This window comes from Gorilla gorilla, chromosome 22 (genome assembly GCF_029281585.2).
Source record: "Gorilla gorilla gorilla isolate KB3781 chromosome 22, NHGRI_mGorGor1-v2.1_pri, whole genome shotgun sequence".
Taxonomy (NCBI): domain Eukaryota; kingdom Metazoa; phylum Chordata; class Mammalia; order Primates; family Hominidae; genus Gorilla; species Gorilla gorilla.
The window spans coordinates 44,550,599-44,569,735 of record NC_073246.2 but is presented as its reverse complement, the minus strand read 5'-3'; the positions used below and the strand labels follow the sequence as shown (position 1 = coordinate 44,569,735).

At 51.3% G+C, this 19,137-nt stretch overlaps 1 protein-coding gene across 3 annotated transcripts in view; it reads right to left on the bottom strand.

Moving 5' to 3' along the window:
• Positions 1-19,137, bottom strand: part of PDE9A (phosphodiesterase 9A) — a 122,088-nt gene that overhangs the window by 87,868 nt on the left and 15,083 nt on the right. For all 3 annotated transcript variants that reach the window (XM_055373654.2, XM_031005204.3, XM_031005206.3), the window contains exon 2: positions 731-801. In XM_055373654.2, coding sequence (XP_055229629.1) covers positions 731-801 — 71 coding nt within the window. The remainder of the gene's footprint in view (positions 1-730; positions 802-19,137) is intronic.

Below are 19,137 nucleotides of genomic sequence, written 5' to 3'. Positions count from 1 at the left end.
TCTGAAGTCAGCCTTTCGCCCAGTGTTGATCTGGGTCAAGCCCCCTGGGTAGAAAAGGCACCTGTGGGGTGATGTGGCGCTGGGGACCAAACACACACAACCACCCCGCTTTCTCCAAAAGTGAATGAAGAAGTGAGAGGAAAAAACCCACACTCTTTTCTATTTATTTATTCATTTTGAGGTGGAGTCTCGCTCTGTTGCCCAGGCTGGAGTGCAATGGCATGATCTCAGCTCACTACAACCTCTGCCTCCAGGGTTCAAGCCATTCTCCTGCCTCAGCCTCCCAAGTAGCTGGGATTACAGGTGCTCGCCACCACGCCCGGCTAATTTTTGTATTTTTAGTAGAGACAAGATTTCACCATGTTGGCCAGGCTGGTCTCGAACTCCTGACCTCAGGTGATCTGCCCACCTCGGCCTCTCAAAGTGTTGGGATTACAGGTGTGAGCCACCGCGCCCGGCAGAAAAACCCACACTCTTAGGAGGGCGGTTCTGTTTAATTCAGCCCGACGGTTTCCTCCTTGTGGACACAGCCATCACCTGTGGAGGCAGAGAGGCCCGGAGGGCGGCTGAGCCTCCCTCGGGGTTCTGCGCATTGACTGATTTCGAAGAGCCCCATGTAGAAGGCCGGTGTCTCGGGCCCTTCAGCGCCTCTTCCCGCCCCTCCCAGCCATCCCGAAAAGGCGAGAAGGCCGCGTGGCGTCACCGGGCAGAGCCCGCAGCGCGCACTCACCGAGGCAGGCCGGTGGCGATGCAGAACAGGTCCATGATGTCGCTGGAGTTGCAGTACTTGCTGAAGATTACCTGCAAAACAGAAGCGCGGTGAGGCGGCAGCGAGGACGGCGGGTCTCCCTGGAGACGTCAGACGCCACGTGCTTCTGCTTCGGCTCCAACCTGAAGGTTCGTTTTGAAAAGAAAAGCTGTAACTCTAGGCACTGGAATGTCACAGGCTCATCTTTTCATTTGGTTGATGCATACGGGTGGTGAAAAATGTCACTGTCGTGTTCAGTGGAAAGAGTTGTGAAAAATACAGCGATGGCCCCTTGCCCACACGCCTGTCCGTGACCTGGTTATGGTGAAGGCGCATCCCTTGGAAGGGGCCAGGCAGGACTGACCACCTGGGGTCAACACTGTCGCCTGGCACCGGGTCTTCAAGTATCTCATGGGGGCTATTCTGTAGATAAAATAAAATTCAAGTTCATTAACCTCAAAATAAAAAAGAAAAAAAGGCCGGGCGCGGTGGATCACGCCTGTAATCCCAGCACTTTGGGAGGCAGAGGCGGGTGGATCACCTGAGATCAGGAGTTCCAGACCATCCTGGCCAACATGGTGAAACCCCGTCTCTACTAAAAATACAAAAAATTAGCCGGGCGTGGTGGCAGGTGCCTGTAATCTCAGCTACTCGGGAGGCTGAGCCGGGAGAATCGCTTGAGCCAGGGAGACGGAGGTTGCAGTGAACCAAGATCGCACCATTGCACTCCAGCCTGGGCAACGAGAGTGAAACTCCGTCTCAAAAAAAAAAAAAAAAAAAAAAAGACTGCCTTTCGGTATTTGGGGACTGAGGGACTGAGGCTGAATGACGAAGTCGAAGAGGGGAATCACATCACAACGGGACCGTTGAGGATCCTGGGCGCCCGCGGTGAAACTGGCGCCTGCAGAGAAACACCACCTACGCACGGGATGGCCGCGCTCGCTCCCCAGTGCCGCCCGGGCTGTGGTGGAAACGCCGGGTTAGCATCCGCATCTTCTGTCCAAGGGGTCCCGGCCATGAGTCTCGGCTCTCAGGGAGGGGGCATTTCGAGCTCGGTGAGGGTGGGGCTTCTCCAGGGCTGGACAGAGCGCGGAACGGGCCACGCCGAGGCCCCGCCTTCATCGCAGAGGATGCCTCCCTGGACAGTTTCCCCGGCTCCTGGCTGCCAACGCAGCTTTTCTTTCCAGCACAAGTCCCTGGCGTGGGGGAAACGCAGGCCTAGGAAGATGGTTATTTTTCGGTGCCCAGCGCACCATTTTTTTTTTTTTTAAGCTAAGATTAGTTTTCTTTTTTCTTTACTTGGAAACAGTGAAATATAGAAAACAGATTTTTTTTTTTCTGTGACTAACACCATTTCCTGTGGGCTGCTGAACTGGCAACAATAAGACAGTAAACAGCACCTCTCCTTGCCCGTTATCCCCACTGGTATTTGCCCCAGGGGTAACGGTCGGTCAAAGGTGGCCTGTGTCATTGCGTGGTTCCTGACGTCTGTGGCATCGGCTGTATCCCTGGCTGCCTGTGCAGCTTGGTCCTGGCCATGCTTGTACGGGTGCAGTAGCCCCTTCAGCAGCCCCCACTTTGGCCTCACCCCATTTCCCCCACATCCTCCTTTGCAGGACTCTGCTGGCTCCTCCCAGAGCTCCCTCCTCTGAGATGTGCTTCTCCTCCTGTGTCCTGGTTCCTGGCCTCGCCTGCAGAGGCTGCTTCTCCCAACCCCACTGCCGAGGAGTCCTGCACTTGGCCGGGTGCCAGGCCCTCACTTCTACCATGGCACCATCCTCAGCCCTAGTCACAGTTCACGCTGCGGCCTCCCAGGCTATGCCCGTGGAGTTGTGGCGTGGCAGAGCCTGGGCTGGGGTCGTGGCCATTTTCCCACCAAGACAGGACAAAAAGCGGTTCCCATGTGGGCCCCTGTGTAACTCACTTCCTTCCGGTGTGGCGGACTTACTTTGGGGGTCTACAGAACCCCAGTCTGCAGAGGGCAGGGGTGGAAGAAGAGGAAGGCAAGGAGGGCTCTTTCTTTGAACATTCTGGATCTGCAGCTTCTGGAGAAGCAGGATGTGGTTTGCAAGGGGCTTGCTAAGGAGGTTGGTGTCTTCAAAGCGTGCTTCTGGCCCCGGCTCAGGGATTCCCACGCAGTGGGTCCGGGTTGGGCCCTAGGAATCTGTGTTTGACTTCTATTGGGTTTCTTGGATTAGAAGCCACTGCTCAAAGATGTGTTTCTACAGTGTCTCCCTCAGATGAGCGGGGTGGTCCTGCAGGAGGCGGGGGGCCCTGTGGTCCCTGTGTTCCAACCTGGGTGGCCGCAGCAAATGACGCCTTTATAAAGTCCTCGCCCCACCCCGCCCCACTGGGTGCTTCTCCTTGTGGGCACAAAGGGCACCACATCCTGTCCCAGCCCCTCAGAGTGCACGGGGGATGATCTTGGAGTTAAATTCTCTCCAGACACATCTGGCAAGACCGACTCAAATCATGGCTCCTTGGGCTGGCTTGAAGGGGGAGCACCTACCAGCAAGACCTCAAAAGGCGAGGGGAGGGTGATTACGGAATCGTAGTCTCTTGGGACTGGGCAGGCTCGTCTGACTTTACTCAGAAGGGAAGTGGCTTTGCCAAGGGCACCAGGCTCATGGGCCTGGGGCTTCTCCATCTCAGGAGCATGGGGCCAGGGCATGAGGCCAGGCAGCCCAGGTGGCCAGGCGGCCTGGGGGGATCCTTGACTGCTTCTTACTCCTGGGACTCTCAACTCAACTTCTTTGAACCTAAATTTCCTCTGCTATAAAATGGACCAAAAAAGGGGTAGCTGTCATCTACAGAAGCTTTTACTCCAATGCCCCCTGGAAGCTTCTGCACCAGGCTGGAGGCCAGAGCTTGTGATTCAATGCAGAAGCTTCGAGCCCCATGGAAAAGGACCGCAGTAAGCACCACCGATGACTGACCCCCAAGCACAGACTCCTGGGGACAGCTTCTGATGGCCTCACTCAGATGATATTCAGACCCTGCCAGTGGGCTGTCCGGGCCTTCCAGGGCTCTTTTCAGTTGAGGCTTCATGAGGCTGCAGCCCAGGAGCCAGTGGAGAATCAGTTACGGAGCACTGAGAGGAATGAGTGAGGAACGCTTTACTTTTTGGCATCATGCATGTCGTTGTACTGTTGGACTTTCCGGCTCTGTTATGAAGCCCTTTCCCTGTCTTCTTAAGCTATCAGTCACCTTTAACGACCTAGATTTTTTGTAAACTGAAATGAGTAATTTTTAAGTGATATCTGATTTTCACCATCTGCTCTCCTTCCTCCCCAAATTCAAACTTTTATGAAGGCTTTACTTTTTGTGGCAATATCTGCAAAGGTTCCGGAAGGATCTGTCCTCCTTCTTGCCAGGATATAATTGGGGAAGGTTTATGCAACCGAGCCAGAGCCTGAGAGACGTGCGTGAGAACGACGCCCATTTGCTGGGCTGTGACCGCTCTTGAGGGGCCGAGGGTGACTGTGCAACGTCCATGCCCACAAAGTCCCCTGGGGGAGGGTAAGGGCTCTCAGGGTCGCAGCCTCAAGATGGGAAAAAAGGCTCTACTCTGGCAGGCCAGGATTTTGGAATATCGTGGGGGCCTTGAGAAGAGAGGGGTTCATCAAATTTATAAGTACTGCCGGTGAAATCTGGAGGAGAGTGCAGATGCTTGGCTTCCTAACCTTAGGATAGCAAATAACAGAGGCTTTTGTTCCTAGTATCTTCTGAGGTCTTCCAGCAAAACAAACTGAAAAAGGCCTGTATGGTATGGTGGCACTCTTGCCACCTCTATGCAAGCAAGGATGCCACACCTAGGGGGACCAGCCATATTCTGCCATCCAGAATAATCTCTCTTTGAGATTATGTTGGAAAAAAGGTGGGGAGGCTGTCAGGAAATTTGGAGTAAGCACAAAAGTTGGCACTGGCTGTCTCCACTGGAGAATACAGCTGCATCCGTTTGTAAGTCCATTTCAACATTGCTTCACTTCTTATACATTTAGGGTTCTTGGATTTCTCTTTTGAACCGGTCGTACCTTCTTACCAGTTCCCATTCGATTCATCAGTTCAGTAAAAATGTTTGACACACGGTCATTTTAGATCTGGATGAGAGTGAGTCATAACTTCAGCTTTTGCTGTTCATTAGTCTCCAGCGGCGCCAAAGTGGGTGCGAGTCTGGGCGTGAGGCGTGAGCCCTAGGGATGGGGGCTCGGACAGCCGCGCTCTTCGCTGGTGTCAGAAGCACCCAGCCTGATGCTGCTCCTGACTGTGGGAGGCCAGCCCGGCTGCAGCTTCAGACCATGGGAGGACCCCCAGGCTGCCTCGTCAGGAGGCCATAGGGCTTCCTGACCACATGCTGAAGAATTTTGCAAATCCTTTATCCAGAAACAAATAGTGTGAAAAAAGTTGATAAAATGAAATTTGAAAATGCGATGCAGAGGCAGCAAGATTAAGGGAAAAACAAAAGTTTTATGTTGGCTTCTGGCTTGCAGGCGAGTCAGGGCTGGAGCTTACGAGAATGCACGGCAAGTCATCACAAACCCTTTTGTGTGGTTTGACTGGCAGTGCTGTGATATTAAAGCAAGATGAGAGAAACAAATGATGAGACAGAGGGCGGCTCCCCCACTGGAAATTGATGCCTCTTCGTAATCAGCTGAGACCTGGGAATGTCAGCGGGAACGTCACTGTCTGGGAGCCCTCAAGCTGCCTGCATTAGAGAAGGCTGACACTTACCAGGTGCCAACCACAGGCAAGCGCTAGTCTAAGATGTTTACACACGGAAACCAAGGCACACAGAGATGTGTGTGGCTCCCACGCACCCAGCGAGAAGTGTACATCAGGACTGCATCTTGGGCCACCGGCTGCGGACCGCACATGCTTGACCACAGCATACACTGACTCCCAGTGTATAGGATTTAATGTCTATATCCAAAAAAGCCTCCTTCTAGACACCATGTAATGGAAGGAGCAGTGGATTTGAGAACAGGAAGCCCTTTGGGCAACCAGTGACTCCTTTTGTCCATGGCTTCTCTTTCAACCCTGTGGGCAAGCGCATAACCAGTGGGAGTCTCAGTTTACCATTCTGTAAATAGGGTTAATGGCATCACCTTCACCTGCCTCTTGGGGCTGTGAGAAGCAGTAAGTGAAATGACAGGTTTGAAAAGAATTACACAAATCACTACTGGTTTGACACAAAGTTCAATTTTGTATCATTTCAGTTGCCACGAATCTCAATGTCCCCACTGGTTGCAAATCCTATGATTTTCACACAAGTCTCTAGGAGGTCTCTGAGTGAACAAATGCACCTAGAAAAACTTTTCGCCACATTTTGTCCGGCAGCCACTGTTATTTGAGCAGGAATTCGAGTGCACAATCTGCAGCGTTTCCGGAGCTGGGAAGAACGAACACCTGGCTCCTCTGTTCCCACCGTTTCTTGGGGAGGGCGCTGCCTTGACCTTCAGAAAGGCAGGAATGGAGGCCTGGGGAGGGGTCCGCAAGCGGTGGGTTCACAGCAAGACAGTCCTGCTGCTTGTTGGGGTTGATCAGCAGTGAATCCAGAGAAGGAAGAGAGCTGCATGTCACTCAGGCACACGGTTTGACTGGATTCCTGGCTCAGCTCACGGTTGGTACGGGCCATGGCCCAACCCTGTCAGGCAGTGCAGGAGGGCACAGGGGACCCGGGGCTCTGGTCGGTTGTACCCTCTTGCTTTGCCACCAAGGCTGTTGTCAAGGTGATGGCCCCATCAGTCAGATTGGCTGGGTGGGGGTCTTTCTGACAAAAGTCCCTCTAGATCACCCCTTCCAAGTGGGGACCCAGGGTAACAGTGTCCACCCTGCACCCATGACAGCACACGGGACCTCTGCCGGCCAGCTGTCCTGCGCATGCCTTGCCTCCTGCTAACCCTGCCCTGTCTCCATGGCCAAGGGGACTGGAGCAGGGGGCTGCCTTAAGCCCCCCTGGCCAGCTCCCAGTCACACTCTTTTGGGGGAAATTTTACTGAGAGATGTGGAGCTGGTGGTGACTGTCAGTGAGCCAGGGTCGCATGGATTTAGTGCCGGGCTGGCCACACTGGGACCCTGAGAGGTAAAAAGGAGAAGCCTCAGGAGAAGGCACAGCAGGGGCCCTGAGCCCGGGGGCAGCGGAGGCTGTGAGAGGGAGGGGAGGGGCTGCAGGCTGCGAGAGCCCAGGCCCGCCCAGGCTCCTGGCACCCCAGGTCCTGGGGATTTTTCTGAAGACCTCTCAGCCTCCTTACAACAGTCTCTCACTGAGCCTGCTCCCCACACGCATCGGCCTCTGCAGCAGTGCAGATCTTCTTGAACTGGCTTGAGAAAGAGTCTGTTTCTTGCAGTGAGAAGCATCTTGACTGGCACACTTAGAAGAAACAAGGCTGGAGTTTGAGGGTCTGGCCTCGAGGGGGCTGCGAAACCCACACCCAGGGCCTCTGGGTTAAGGGACAGGACAGAAGGGTCTCTCATGGGTGGGGGGTGAGTCGTTTCCTTTCCAGGTCCAGAGGCATTTTCCTGGATTTGACTCTATTTTATCAAATAGAGTGTTCTCCTGTCTCCGCTTGGGCCCTCCATGGAAAGGCTTATCGGGAGGTTGCGGGAAGGGTCCCTTAAGATCCCCATTCTGAGCCCCACATGGTGCTGCTTGCAGGGTGAGGCTGGGCTGGAGGAGGGATCAGAGCTCAGGCTGGGGCAGCAGCTCCATGAGCAGGTCTCCTCGTCGTGAGGCTGAGAAGAGACACTGGGTCCAGAAGGAGGAGCTCCAGCTCCTGGGGGGTGCTTCATGGTCTTCCTGTAAAACCAAGACTCAAGTAAAGGGATTTCTGAGAGCCCCGAAGCAGCAATCCACCAGGACTCCAGCCGCTGAACGCGAGGCGTGATTTCAGTGTGAGCTGTGCGAGAGGGAGGGGAGACGGAGCGAGGGATGAGGCAGCTCAGGGTTCCGAGTGGAAATCATACTTGGAGGATGCATGCACTGAATGGAAAATAGGACACAGACTCGATGCCAGCAGCAGCCTGCGGGTAGGCATTCCGGAAGGTTCTTCCACCTACTGTGCCAGCCTGGCATCGACACTTCCTCGCCCGCAGCCTGTGGGGAGGAACCAGGGCTCACCTTGGTGAATGTGTCCTGGTGCAGCGCGATCCCCTCCTCGTGACCTGGATCTCTGGGGTCCATGGGACTCCAGCTCTCCCAGCTCACCTGTGTGTTTTTATCTGAAAGGTGCAGCATGAAGCCCAAGGCACCTGCATGTTCCAGTTTGGAGGGGACTCGTCTGGTGAGATCCTTCTAGTGGAGGATCCTTCTGATCAGCGCGAGTCCACTGGGCTTCAGCCCAGACACGCCGAGGTTAAGTGGGTGCCGTGCCACGCTGCCTCCCCCAGCCCTGTCTATGCACCCTGATCCATGGTACCTGCTGTCATGCTTGCCTGTCCCCATCACACAGACGGTCCTGGCTGCTGCACCTGTTTTCCCCGGGAGGTGGCCGCTGGAAGAATGCTGGCTGCACATACGATGCTGTTTGCCGTCCATCAGTTCTGATTTTTGGAGCATGCATTGACGGATATATGGCCCCTTCCACATACGACTTCAAATTCACACATGCATTCACATATATGAAAACTTTTTTTAGTTTAAAGACAGGCTGATTCCAATGTCCAGCCTCTGCTTTCCTTCTGCTTCTTGCCTTTCTCTTCTTTAAGGTGGTTGTCCAAGGAGCCATGGGAAGACGGTTACCCAGAACTGGGTGTCCTTGGTCCCAGCCTGGCCTCCTACTGGGGCAGGCAGCTCTCAGAAGGGCATTGAGGCTGCGGAGGAGCCAGGCAGGAGTGTGGGAGGAAGATTTTATTTGGGCTCCAGATAGAAAATGGCTTTTCACTGTCTCTGCCCCATTTACCCTTGCCATTTCAGCATCTATTCAGTCCAAATGTGGCTGGCAATGGCTGCTGAGAAAATTATTCCCTCTTCAGAGCAATTAGGAGCTGGGCAGAAGGGCTGGCAATAACAGAGCAGAGATCTGCAGCCGGCAGAGATCCCGCCAAACCCCTCACACCCCCAGGGCTCTGTGTTGAGTTGGCTTCCGTTGATTCCACACCCGGAAGGGAAGAGCAGACCCTGGTTCATTTTTCTATTTCTATTTGAGGAGCTTCCTTGCAGCTGCCACGAATATTTCTTGCTGGGTTTGTCAGACTCTAGTTTGGATTGGCACAAAGTCAATGACCACTGGAAATTGTGGGTTTCTTGCACAGACATTTGTGGTGCTACCTAGAAATGCTCCAATTCCTGGACAAACAAGATAACTAGGCTGGGCTCAGTGGTTCACGCCTGTGATCCTAGCTCTTTGGGAGACTGAGGTGGGTGGATCACCCAAGGTTAGGAGTTTGAGCCCAGCCTGGCCAGTGTGGCGAAATCCCATCTCTACTAAAAATACAAAAATTAGCTGGGCGTGGGGGCATGTGCCTGTAGTCCCAGCTCCTCAGGAGGCCGAGGCAGGAGAATCACTTGAACCCGGGATGTGGAGATTGCAGTGAGCCAAGATTGTGCCACTGCATTCCAGCCTGGGCAACAGAGCAAGACTCCATCTCAAGAAAAAAAAAAAAGATAACTGGATGGCAACTGAGGTTTGAGTTGAGCATGACAGGCTGGGGAATGAAACACAGCAGCACCGTCACAAAAGAACAGTGTTGATGTGAAACACTTAGGGGCTGGGTCGCGGGGACAGTTGGAGGTGCCTCCCTAAGACAGCGCCCTCTCTGCGAGGCTGGCTGCAGTCTTTTTCACCAGAGAGATGACCCCATAAAGCTGGTAAACCAGGATGGCATTAGTTTCCTCTCCAAATCCCTGAAAATATCTGTGTTACCTTTCAAAATCATTAAAAAACATATCTATGTCAGGGAAGTCATGCTTTGAGGTTGGTGGTTGTAAAACATGCAATTATGTTCATTGTCTTGCTGTTATCGCTTACATCGGCTGACATTCTTTATTCAATTGCCTTAGCAACAATTTTTACAGAGCTTCTTTGAACTTGGAGTAACGAATCTGGAGCGAAATTTTCCTCATTGTAATTATTCTACATTTTTTCCCCCCAAGTGGTTTTAAGTGGCTAGGGCTGAAGATGAGAGCCCAGGCATGTACACAGCACGATGCTGAGCTCCTGCAGGAGAGAAGGGCAGCCTGTCTTTCCATCACACTACCCTTCCCCAGGAGGGAAGAGTGGGCTCTGCTCCTCCCCAAGGGCAGCTGGTTAATGAGGCCGGACGCTGAGCCCCGTGGAGCTCACTGCTGGTGCCCGCCCTGCTGTATTCACACAGCTACTGATCTCAGCCTCTCGAGCATCTTACATTTCACCCTGCCTCATATTTTTATTTACTCTTGTAAGTTGATGATGATGCTTATTAATTATAAATGTCAAACTGACATCAGAAATCTCCCCAACCAAAATAAGGAGGACTGATTTCTAAGAGCAGCCACATTGGCCTCCAAGACATGGAAGGCAAATACTAGTGACAATCACGTTGACAATTGTGAGAAGGTGATGCACTGCCCCACACTAGAGATGAGCCGGATGCCCTCCAACCCTCCAATGGGCGAGTGCTAAACTGGGGTCCGCCCACAACATGGAACACGGCTCAGCAAGGAAAAGGTGCACACAACCACTTGGATGGATCTCAAGGGAATGATGCCAGTTGAAAAAAGCCAGTCTCAAGAGGTTACATACTGTGTAATCCCATTTACATAATATTCTTGAAATGACGGAATTGAAGAGATAGAGAACAGATTCATGTTCACCAGGACGGGGTGCTGGAAATCGAGTTAGGGATGGGGTGTTGGAAATGGGTGCAGGTAGGGGATGTGGTTATAAGAGGCAGCCTTGCGGCGATGGAATGTTCTAGACTGTGACTGTGGTTGTGGATGTAAGAGTCTACACAGGCAAGAACATTGTGCAGAAGTAAGTGCATATGCTCAAGTGAGTACAAGTGCATGAGGCTGTTCTTGCATTGCTATAAAGAAATATCTGAGACTGGGTCATTTATAAAGCCAATTTCTAATTGGCTCACAGTTCTGCAGGCTGTATAAGCATGGCACCGACATCACTGGGCTTCTGGGGAGGCCTCAGGGAGCTTTCACTCAGGGTGGAAGGTGAAACAGGAGCAGGCATATCACATGATGAAGGGAGGCATGCACACCCGTGAGGGAGAGAGAGGAGATGCCTTCTACCTTCACACATAAACAACCAGATCTTGCAAGAATTCACTATCTCAAGGATAGCACCAAGGGGATGGCACTAAAGCATTTGTGAGAAACCCACCCCATGATCCAGTCACCTCCCACCAGGCCCCACTCCAACACTGAGGATACCAATTCAACATGAGATTTGGCGGGGACAAATATCTAAACTACATCAGCAAGTACAACTGGAGAATCTGGATCAGATGGGGGCTTGTCTCACTGTCAATACCCTGGTTGTAAGACTGGGCCATAATTTTGCACGACAGTCCCAGTAGGGGAGACTGGGTGGAGGGTACACAGATCTCTCCGTTGTCTTTCTTACGGCTGCATGGGACTCTCCTCTTATCTTCAAGAGAGTATCTGAGACGAAGTGGCGGCACTAACGCAGAGGCAGTGAGGCTGGCGCCGTTCGGGCCTGTGTATCCACACAGCGCTGTCGGAAAGCAGGTTGGCGGTATTTGTGCCCTTTGACTCAGAGTCTCATTTCCAGGAATGGCTCTTAGGGACATAATGAAGATAAACATACTAATAAGAGCATTTATTAAGTGCCAGGCACCATTCTGGTGCTTTCCACGGACGATCTAATCTAATCTCCACTGCATCCCCGGATTTATACCCCAACCAATGCCCTGCGCTGCCCTGCTGCAAGCAAAGATGCACACTGAGCGTGTTCCTCTGGATTATTCACTGCAGAGAAATGGAATTAAGCTGAGTATCTCATAAACAATGAAGTGATTATATTTTAGTGAGCCTCCATGATGGAACTTTATAGAGGCATTAAAATCATGTTTTTGAAGACAATTTAATGCTATATTGGAAACCGCTGCCGATGTAATGCTGAGTGAAAATGATCAGGACACAAAATTATGTGAAAGAAAGCCAGACACACACTTACACGCACACCCTCCTAAACGCACACCTGCGTGAGAACGCCAGCAACTGTGGCACTTCGGTGTTGACAGCGGTTTTCTCTGGGCAGTGGGGGATGAGTCATGTTCTCCCTGATACTGTTCTGCATTTTTCAAAAATTCTGCACTGAATATGTAGGGTTTTTATAACCAATAAAAAAGTTCTCTAGCTCTGGAAGCTGAGCTTAGAAATTGATAACAGAACCAGCCTACGAGCATGCTGCACTGCGTTTACATAAAATTCTCATGGGAGAAAAAAGGTCTTTACCATTTTTATTTGGAAGAACACTCTTTGGCATTAAGCCAAGCAGCTGAGAAAATTAAACGCCAGTTAACCAGAGGACAGAAATCGGAATGTAAAGAGTGTGTGTCTGGGGGTAGGAGAGGGGCTGCTGGTAGGAGAGAGGGAGGTTCCTGGAGGAAATGGGGCAGTGGGAGGCAGCAGAGAGGACCTGGGGGAGGACGAACAGAATCCGGCATGGAGGACAAGGCGGGGCCCCTCCTGGGAAGGGAAGTGGAGAGGCCTCCCTGGTTCTGCACTGGCTACAGGCGCGTAGGCGGAGCCGTTTTACAAAGGCCAGGGGCTGGAGGGAGGGAGGGAGGGGAGGAGCAGCCCCCACCCTGTTCTTCCATCCTGAGAGTCACACGGAGTTCTGACAAGAAGCCTCATAGCCAGGCCTCACTCCCCAAGGGCCAGGACTCGGCAGAGTGTTAAAGAATTTCTCACGCCACTGTACCCCAGCCTGGGCCACAAATGGAGACCCTGTCTCAAAAAAAAAAAAAAAAAAAAAAAAAAAGCATGTCTAAAGCTCCACACTTCCTACTGGCCCTCAGATCCACGCATCTCCTACACTGTGGAAGTGGATTTTCAGTGATGAGGAAGGGTGTGGTGTTTGGGGGCTCCAGGAGAGTCCAGTGAGCCTGGGCAGGGGTCCCGCTTGGGCCACTCAGACCACGCTAGCAGGGGGCCGGCCGGGACTTGCTCCTGGTCGCCTGTGTTACCTTGAGCAAGGTTTGGGGAGGGGGAATCTGTCAGCATGGATTCAGATTTCGTTTCCTCGTTTCTATATGTACATCTGCTCTAACTCTTTCAGACACTAATTGCAAAGCAACACACTCATTGCGTAATAACCTAAATATCGACACGTTCAAGGACGACACATTCTCTTTGGGGTCAGGTCCACTCCGTGTCCGTGAGGCCGTTCATGGCCACTGCCGTGAGACCTGAATGTTTTGCAGATGTCCTGCAGGCCAGCGAGTCGCAGGGCAGCGTTGCCCAGGCATCCGGGCTGGCCTATGTCTGCAAAGTGGTGCAGGCAGGACCCCCCTCACACAGCAAGGAGGGCAGTTCTGGATTTGGGGGGCCACCGTGACAAACTGAAGCAAAGTGATGCAGACACTAATGTGAGCCTATAGCTGCCACCTCGAACCCCCAAATCCAAATGCGGAACTCACACAAGAACCCTCTTGTTCCCATTAATTCTCTCCTTGGTGCCACAAATGCAAATTTATGAAATAATGGAAACTATTATGATTTGCCCAACTGTTTATATATGCTTCATATGTTAGGATGGTATCACAATTTTGTGAGGAAAAGGGTTCAGTGGCTAAAATTGTGCAAAGGGCTGCACTAGACTCATAGACCATCAGGGTGGAGGAGGCTGTGGGCCTGGAAGTGAGAACAGTCAATCGGCGGACTGACCTCTGCTACCGAATGCTCCTAGCTGGCTCTGTTCCACCTGGGCAGGCCTGGGCTTGGCTGGGTCGGTGCCATTCGGCTGTCTCTTATCTCTAGGATTGCCCTGGTCAGTTGTTGATGTTGTACACTGCTCTAGGTGCAAGAAAGGCAGAGGAGTAGGAAGAGAGGAGGTGGAGATGTGAGTTCAGTTCCAGTCCCTCCTCCTACCAGCTTGACCCAGGGAAGATTTCTTAACTTTTCTGAGGCTCTGATTCTTCGGCTGCAAAGCGAGACAAATCCTACCTCGCCCACAGGAATGTTAGGAGGATTCGTCATGCAGATAGAGGGCCCGCTACACATTACTTACTCCGTTGAGTGGCAGCCGTGATTACAGGAGGGGACCCTTGAAACTCATGGATCCTCCTCCTCCTTTTTCCTTCAAAGGCTGTTTCGCAAGCAAGTAGCACCAAGGCACATGGCCTTAACTTCAACATGTCAGCATTTCTGGGTGTTTCAATAGAGTATGGGACAAAAGCCTGTCTTAACTCGGGGATGCCACCACACAGCAGGCTCTGATTGCTCTCACTGACCTACGGAGCCCTGCATTGATTAGCAGCCACATCCAACTGTGTCCACAGTGCGACGGAAGCTGGAGGCCACATCAACACAAACACATATGCGTTAATAAGATCAACCTCATCGGATGAACAAGAAACCAAACTCCATGGGTTAAATGATCCATTTGACCTCACTGTGGTTTAGGCCAGTTTTCTCTTTTTCTAAACACGGCAGGGCATCTGTCTTTGCAGGCAGGCCCCAGGTGGGTTCCTCCACACCCCAGCACTGAGCTGGACCTGCCCTTTGGCATGCGTTCAGGGGGTGCTGGTGCCCAAGCTTGCTCCTGTGTGAACCAGGGTGCGCAAATTCTGCGCTCCGTGGTTTTATGTTATGTGACTAATGATGCCCATGCCACAACCACAACCACCAATGGGGACTGAGACCACACTCAGGCTAGAACCAGAGCCAAACGCCCTAAAAGCCCAGTGACTCTGGGTCCTGAAAAGGACCTCCTGAGTGCTGTGTCATCTTCATTCCCACAGACAAGGACAGACAAGAGAGAGAAAAGCCCGGCCTGGCCCTGCTCCAGGCCCTCAGCTCCAGGGGTGCGTGCTGCACCTAAGTCAGACCTTCAGCCGTGGTCTGAACGAAGGAGAGGTGGGCTCGTGGCCATAACGGGACGTGCAGCTCTGTTTGCCTTGTTCTCAAATTACTGATATTTCTGATTGCATACTCAGAATAAATATTGATTTAGGCTCCTCTAAAGGAAAATAAACCAATTCAAATTCCTTTTATTTTCTCTATCCTAGACTGTGAATCATTTTTAGAGCTTTTATAAGCTATTAAGCTTTTATATCAGCTTCCATAAGATTTTGCTAGGCTTTGTCTGCCCTCAAGACAAACAAGCACATCTCAGCCGGGCTTGGGGATCTCTCTGGGAGAGAGAACAGACCAAACCAGCCTGCAGGACCAGCCAAACGCAACCCACTAGCAGATTCGCACATTTCTATCTTTGAGGGAGTTAAAAGGTGAATTTTCTATTGCCTTTTTCAGCGCTCGATAATTACAAGTGTTTAATATTTTTAAAATGAGCTAAAAGAGGCCAAGCCCCAAATTCCACATTCTGTTGTTTTTTCTTATTACCCAAGAAATAAATACGCGTTCACTGAAGAAACATTGCAAGTTATCTATGAATCATCTGTCAATCAATCTATATCAATCATCCGTCCATCCATCTATCTGTGTACATCTGCAATTCATCTGCAATTTACCTCTAGTTACAAATTATATATATACACATTTGGACATATTGTTCATTTTGTTTGGTCTCTTGTTTTTAGAATACTTAACAGTAAAGTCACACTCAGAATGGATTACAGTTAACCGCCAGACAATCACTGCTTCTCTATTTGCTAAAATAAAATCTGTATTCAGCCTCATTTCCTTTTCCAGTTTAGGAGATATTTTTCAGGTCCTTGCATTTGAAAAAGAATATACAACAACGACATAAATTACCATGGATTCCCATGTGCCAGAGGCATTTAAGATGTTATTAAAAAAACAAAACACCTCCCTGTTATGGAAATGCTCAGACGTACACAAGAGCAGGAGGAAAGCGTCATGAAGCCTCCGCTGCACACCCACAGTTTCAACACCTGTCCCCACGCCTCCCCTCCTGCTTGAACTGGGCCCCAACCTCCCCAGCACCGGAGTTATCCTAAAGCTCCTCTCAGGTATCGTGCTAGTCCATCTGCACTGTTTCCACGCGGTTCTCTGGAGTAGAACGCTTCCTTTGTGGTTAAGATAACCACAATGTAATTAGTACACGGAGAAAAAATTAACAACAGTCTCATATCATCTCTCAGCTTGTCATACATCTGTATCTCTAAGTCATGGTTTAAGGATCAAAGACAACATGTGTTCAGGAAATACATGGCAAGAAAAGGGTATGGGAAGTATAAATAGAAAGAGACCTCAGGAGACACCAAGCAAATGCAGGGTGTGGGCTGTGCTAGGATCCTGACTTGAAAACTAATGCATCCGTGTGTGTGTGAATGTGTGTGAATGTATGTGTGAGTGAATGTATGTGTATGTGTGTCAGAGTGTATGTGCGTGTGAATGTGAGTGTATGTGTGTGAATGTGGGTGTATGTGACTGTAAGTGTATGTGTGAGTGTGTGAGCATGTGTGTGAATGTGCATGTGTATGTGTGTGTATGAGTGTGTGAATGATAGTTTGTAAGTCTGTGTGTGAATGTGATAGTGTGTGAATGTGTGTGTGCATGTGTAAGTGTATGCGTGTATGTGGTGTGTGACTGAATGTGAGTGTGTAAGTGTATGTGTGAATGTGATAGTGTGAATGTATGAGTGCATGTGTAAGTGTATGCGTGTATGTGTGTGACTGTGTATGTGTGAATGTGAGTGTATGTGAGTGTGAATGTGTGATTGCCTGTGTATGTGTGTGTGTGAAGGTGTGAGTGCGTGTGTAAGTGTATGTGTGTGAATGTGTTATGCGCGTCTGTGACTGTGTAAGTGTATGTGTGTGAATGTGTGTATGTGCAAGTCTGTGTGACTATAAGTGTATGTGTGTGACTGTGTAAGTGTACGTGCGTGTGAATGTAAGTATGTGTGTGACTGAATGTGAATGTGTAAGTGTGTCAATGTGTGTAAGTGTATGTGTGAATGTGTGTAAGCGTATGTGTGAAAGTGTAAATGTATGTGACTGTGTGTGAATGTATAAGTGTATGTGTGAGTGTGGATGTCTGTAAGTATGTGTGTGTGAATGTGTATGTGTGAATGTAAGTGTATGTATGTGAATGTGTGTATGTATGTGTATGTGTGAATGTAAGTGTATGAGTGTGTGAATGTATGTGAATGTAAGTGTATTGTGTGAATGTGTGTGTAAGTGTATGTGTGCGTGTGAATGTGTGTAAGTGTATGTGTGAGACTGAATGTAAGCGTATGTGTGAGTGTATGAGAATGTGTGTAAGTGTATGTGAGTGTGTGAATGTGTGTGTGTGTGTGTGAATGTGAAACATGGTCCTTTCCTTTTATTGCCATGCATCTGTTGAAGCACCCACATTAACTTGGATCCTTAAAGCACACCTTGAAGGTGATGCTGGCATGCCCACCTGGTGCCAGGGCTGGCCTCTCCCTAGAAGGCACAGTCACACTGGGCTGTGTGTGCAGGTTCCCGGGCTCAATTCCAGCTCTGTCCCTCATTATCCGTGGCTGTGGGCAAGTTCCTGAACCTCTTCATTGCGTGCTGAGCAGCAGCATGGAGACCACACCAGGAGCCTCTATGAGACACTCGGCTCTCCGGGATGCGGCGACTTAACTCCGCTGGGCAGATTCTATCCCCATGTCACTGATGTTGAAACTGAGGCCCGAGAACATACAGCCAGCATGTGCCATTGCTGGGTTCCAACCTCAGTCTGCTGATTCCAGGGCCCCAGATGAGCCGCCAAGTGGGGTGTGGGTTGTCATTTTGACGCCGAGGCTCTGAAGCAAGCCATGGCCTCCCAAGATTCATCTCCTAATTTAATGTCCCTTCTCTTGGGCCCCGCACACAGGAACCTTCAATGTCTGTCTGTTAAGTGGAAGGATTTAAGGGGCACATTTGCCTAACATGGCATGAGTTAATCCAATTCAAATGTGGAGTGAAACTCAGTGGGAAGGAGAGAGACATCTAAGACCCCGCAGGCAGGGGAGGCGGGGATGTCAACAACAAACAGAAAGGTGGTGTGATGCGGCCCCAATTCCCAAACTGCTGGCAGCCACCAGCAGCTGGAAGAGGCAAGGAAGGGAATCTCCGGGGGAGCCTCTAGAGGGAGCGCGGCCCTGCCCACACCTGGATTTGAGCCCAGCGATTCAGATTTTGGACTCCATCCTCCAGAGCTGCGAGATAATCCGTTTCTGTTGTTTTAAGCTGTGGCATTTATGGCCATTTGCTACAGCGGCCCTGGCCTCTGTTCTAAGAGGGGTGGAATCTTTTTCGCAAGCAATGGGAGTCCTTGATACCGGGCGAGCCTCAGCGCGTGTATGCAATGGGGGGAACTTCAGGAGGGGATGGTGAAGGAGGTATTAACGAGGGGAGACACGGAGGGCTCAGCCGCCGGCCAGAGGCTGCAGAGGGAGTTGATGGGGCCCGCGTGGGACGTGGGAGGGTGGAGGGAGCAGCTCTGATAATCCGTGGGGAATTCCTCTCCCGACGGAGGATGTTCGTGCGCAGGACACGGCTACCCAGACCGTCTGAACAGCCCTCCAGGTCACGCTCAGAGCTGCCTGGCCTGACGGCGGGATTTCAGGACCCATTTCACCCGCGCCGGCATCTGCGCGGATCCCGGGCCTCCGCACAGGGCTCATTTGTCATGGCTGCTGTGCTCATCACTCTTGTCACTTTTCTGGGTAGCTTCGCTTTTGTTTTCCTCACTGCTAGTGTCTGAGGCCAATCTCCACTGTTATAAATAATGGAACACAGGGGACTGAAAATGCAAAAATCGACGAACCAAAAGAACAGGAAGTGTGCTGAGATGGAGCTCTGCGCACAGGACTCTCACGGGGCATTTCTGAAGGCCTCTCGCCAGTTGCAATCTGCTTGACTCCTGGATACCCGGTTCAAGCTCGAAGCAACTCTCGCTGCATGAACATGACCCTTCCGCCACCCCCTCTCTGGGGCCTCACCCTTGTCTTGTCTTAATAATTCATGCTCAGTTCTCCCAGGGCCTCTGTCTGTCTCTGCTGTATCAGGACTCCGAGTGAGAGCTAATGCGACCCTTCCCTGGAATCTGGGCTCCCTGGACCCTGGGGATGGCAGGAATGGGGAGGGTGGGGTAGGAGGTGCTCGGGGGACCCAGGCGGCAGCCCCTCTGGAGGATCACTGGGGGAGAGAACCTTCTCTCAGCACGCAGCCCCTTCGAGCCCAGTTTCAAGGCAGTATGTGAGAATGGTGTGGCTGGACATGGGTGAAAAGATTTAGAGGAAACCATGGGAAAGGGAGACCCCAGCGGGGAGGCA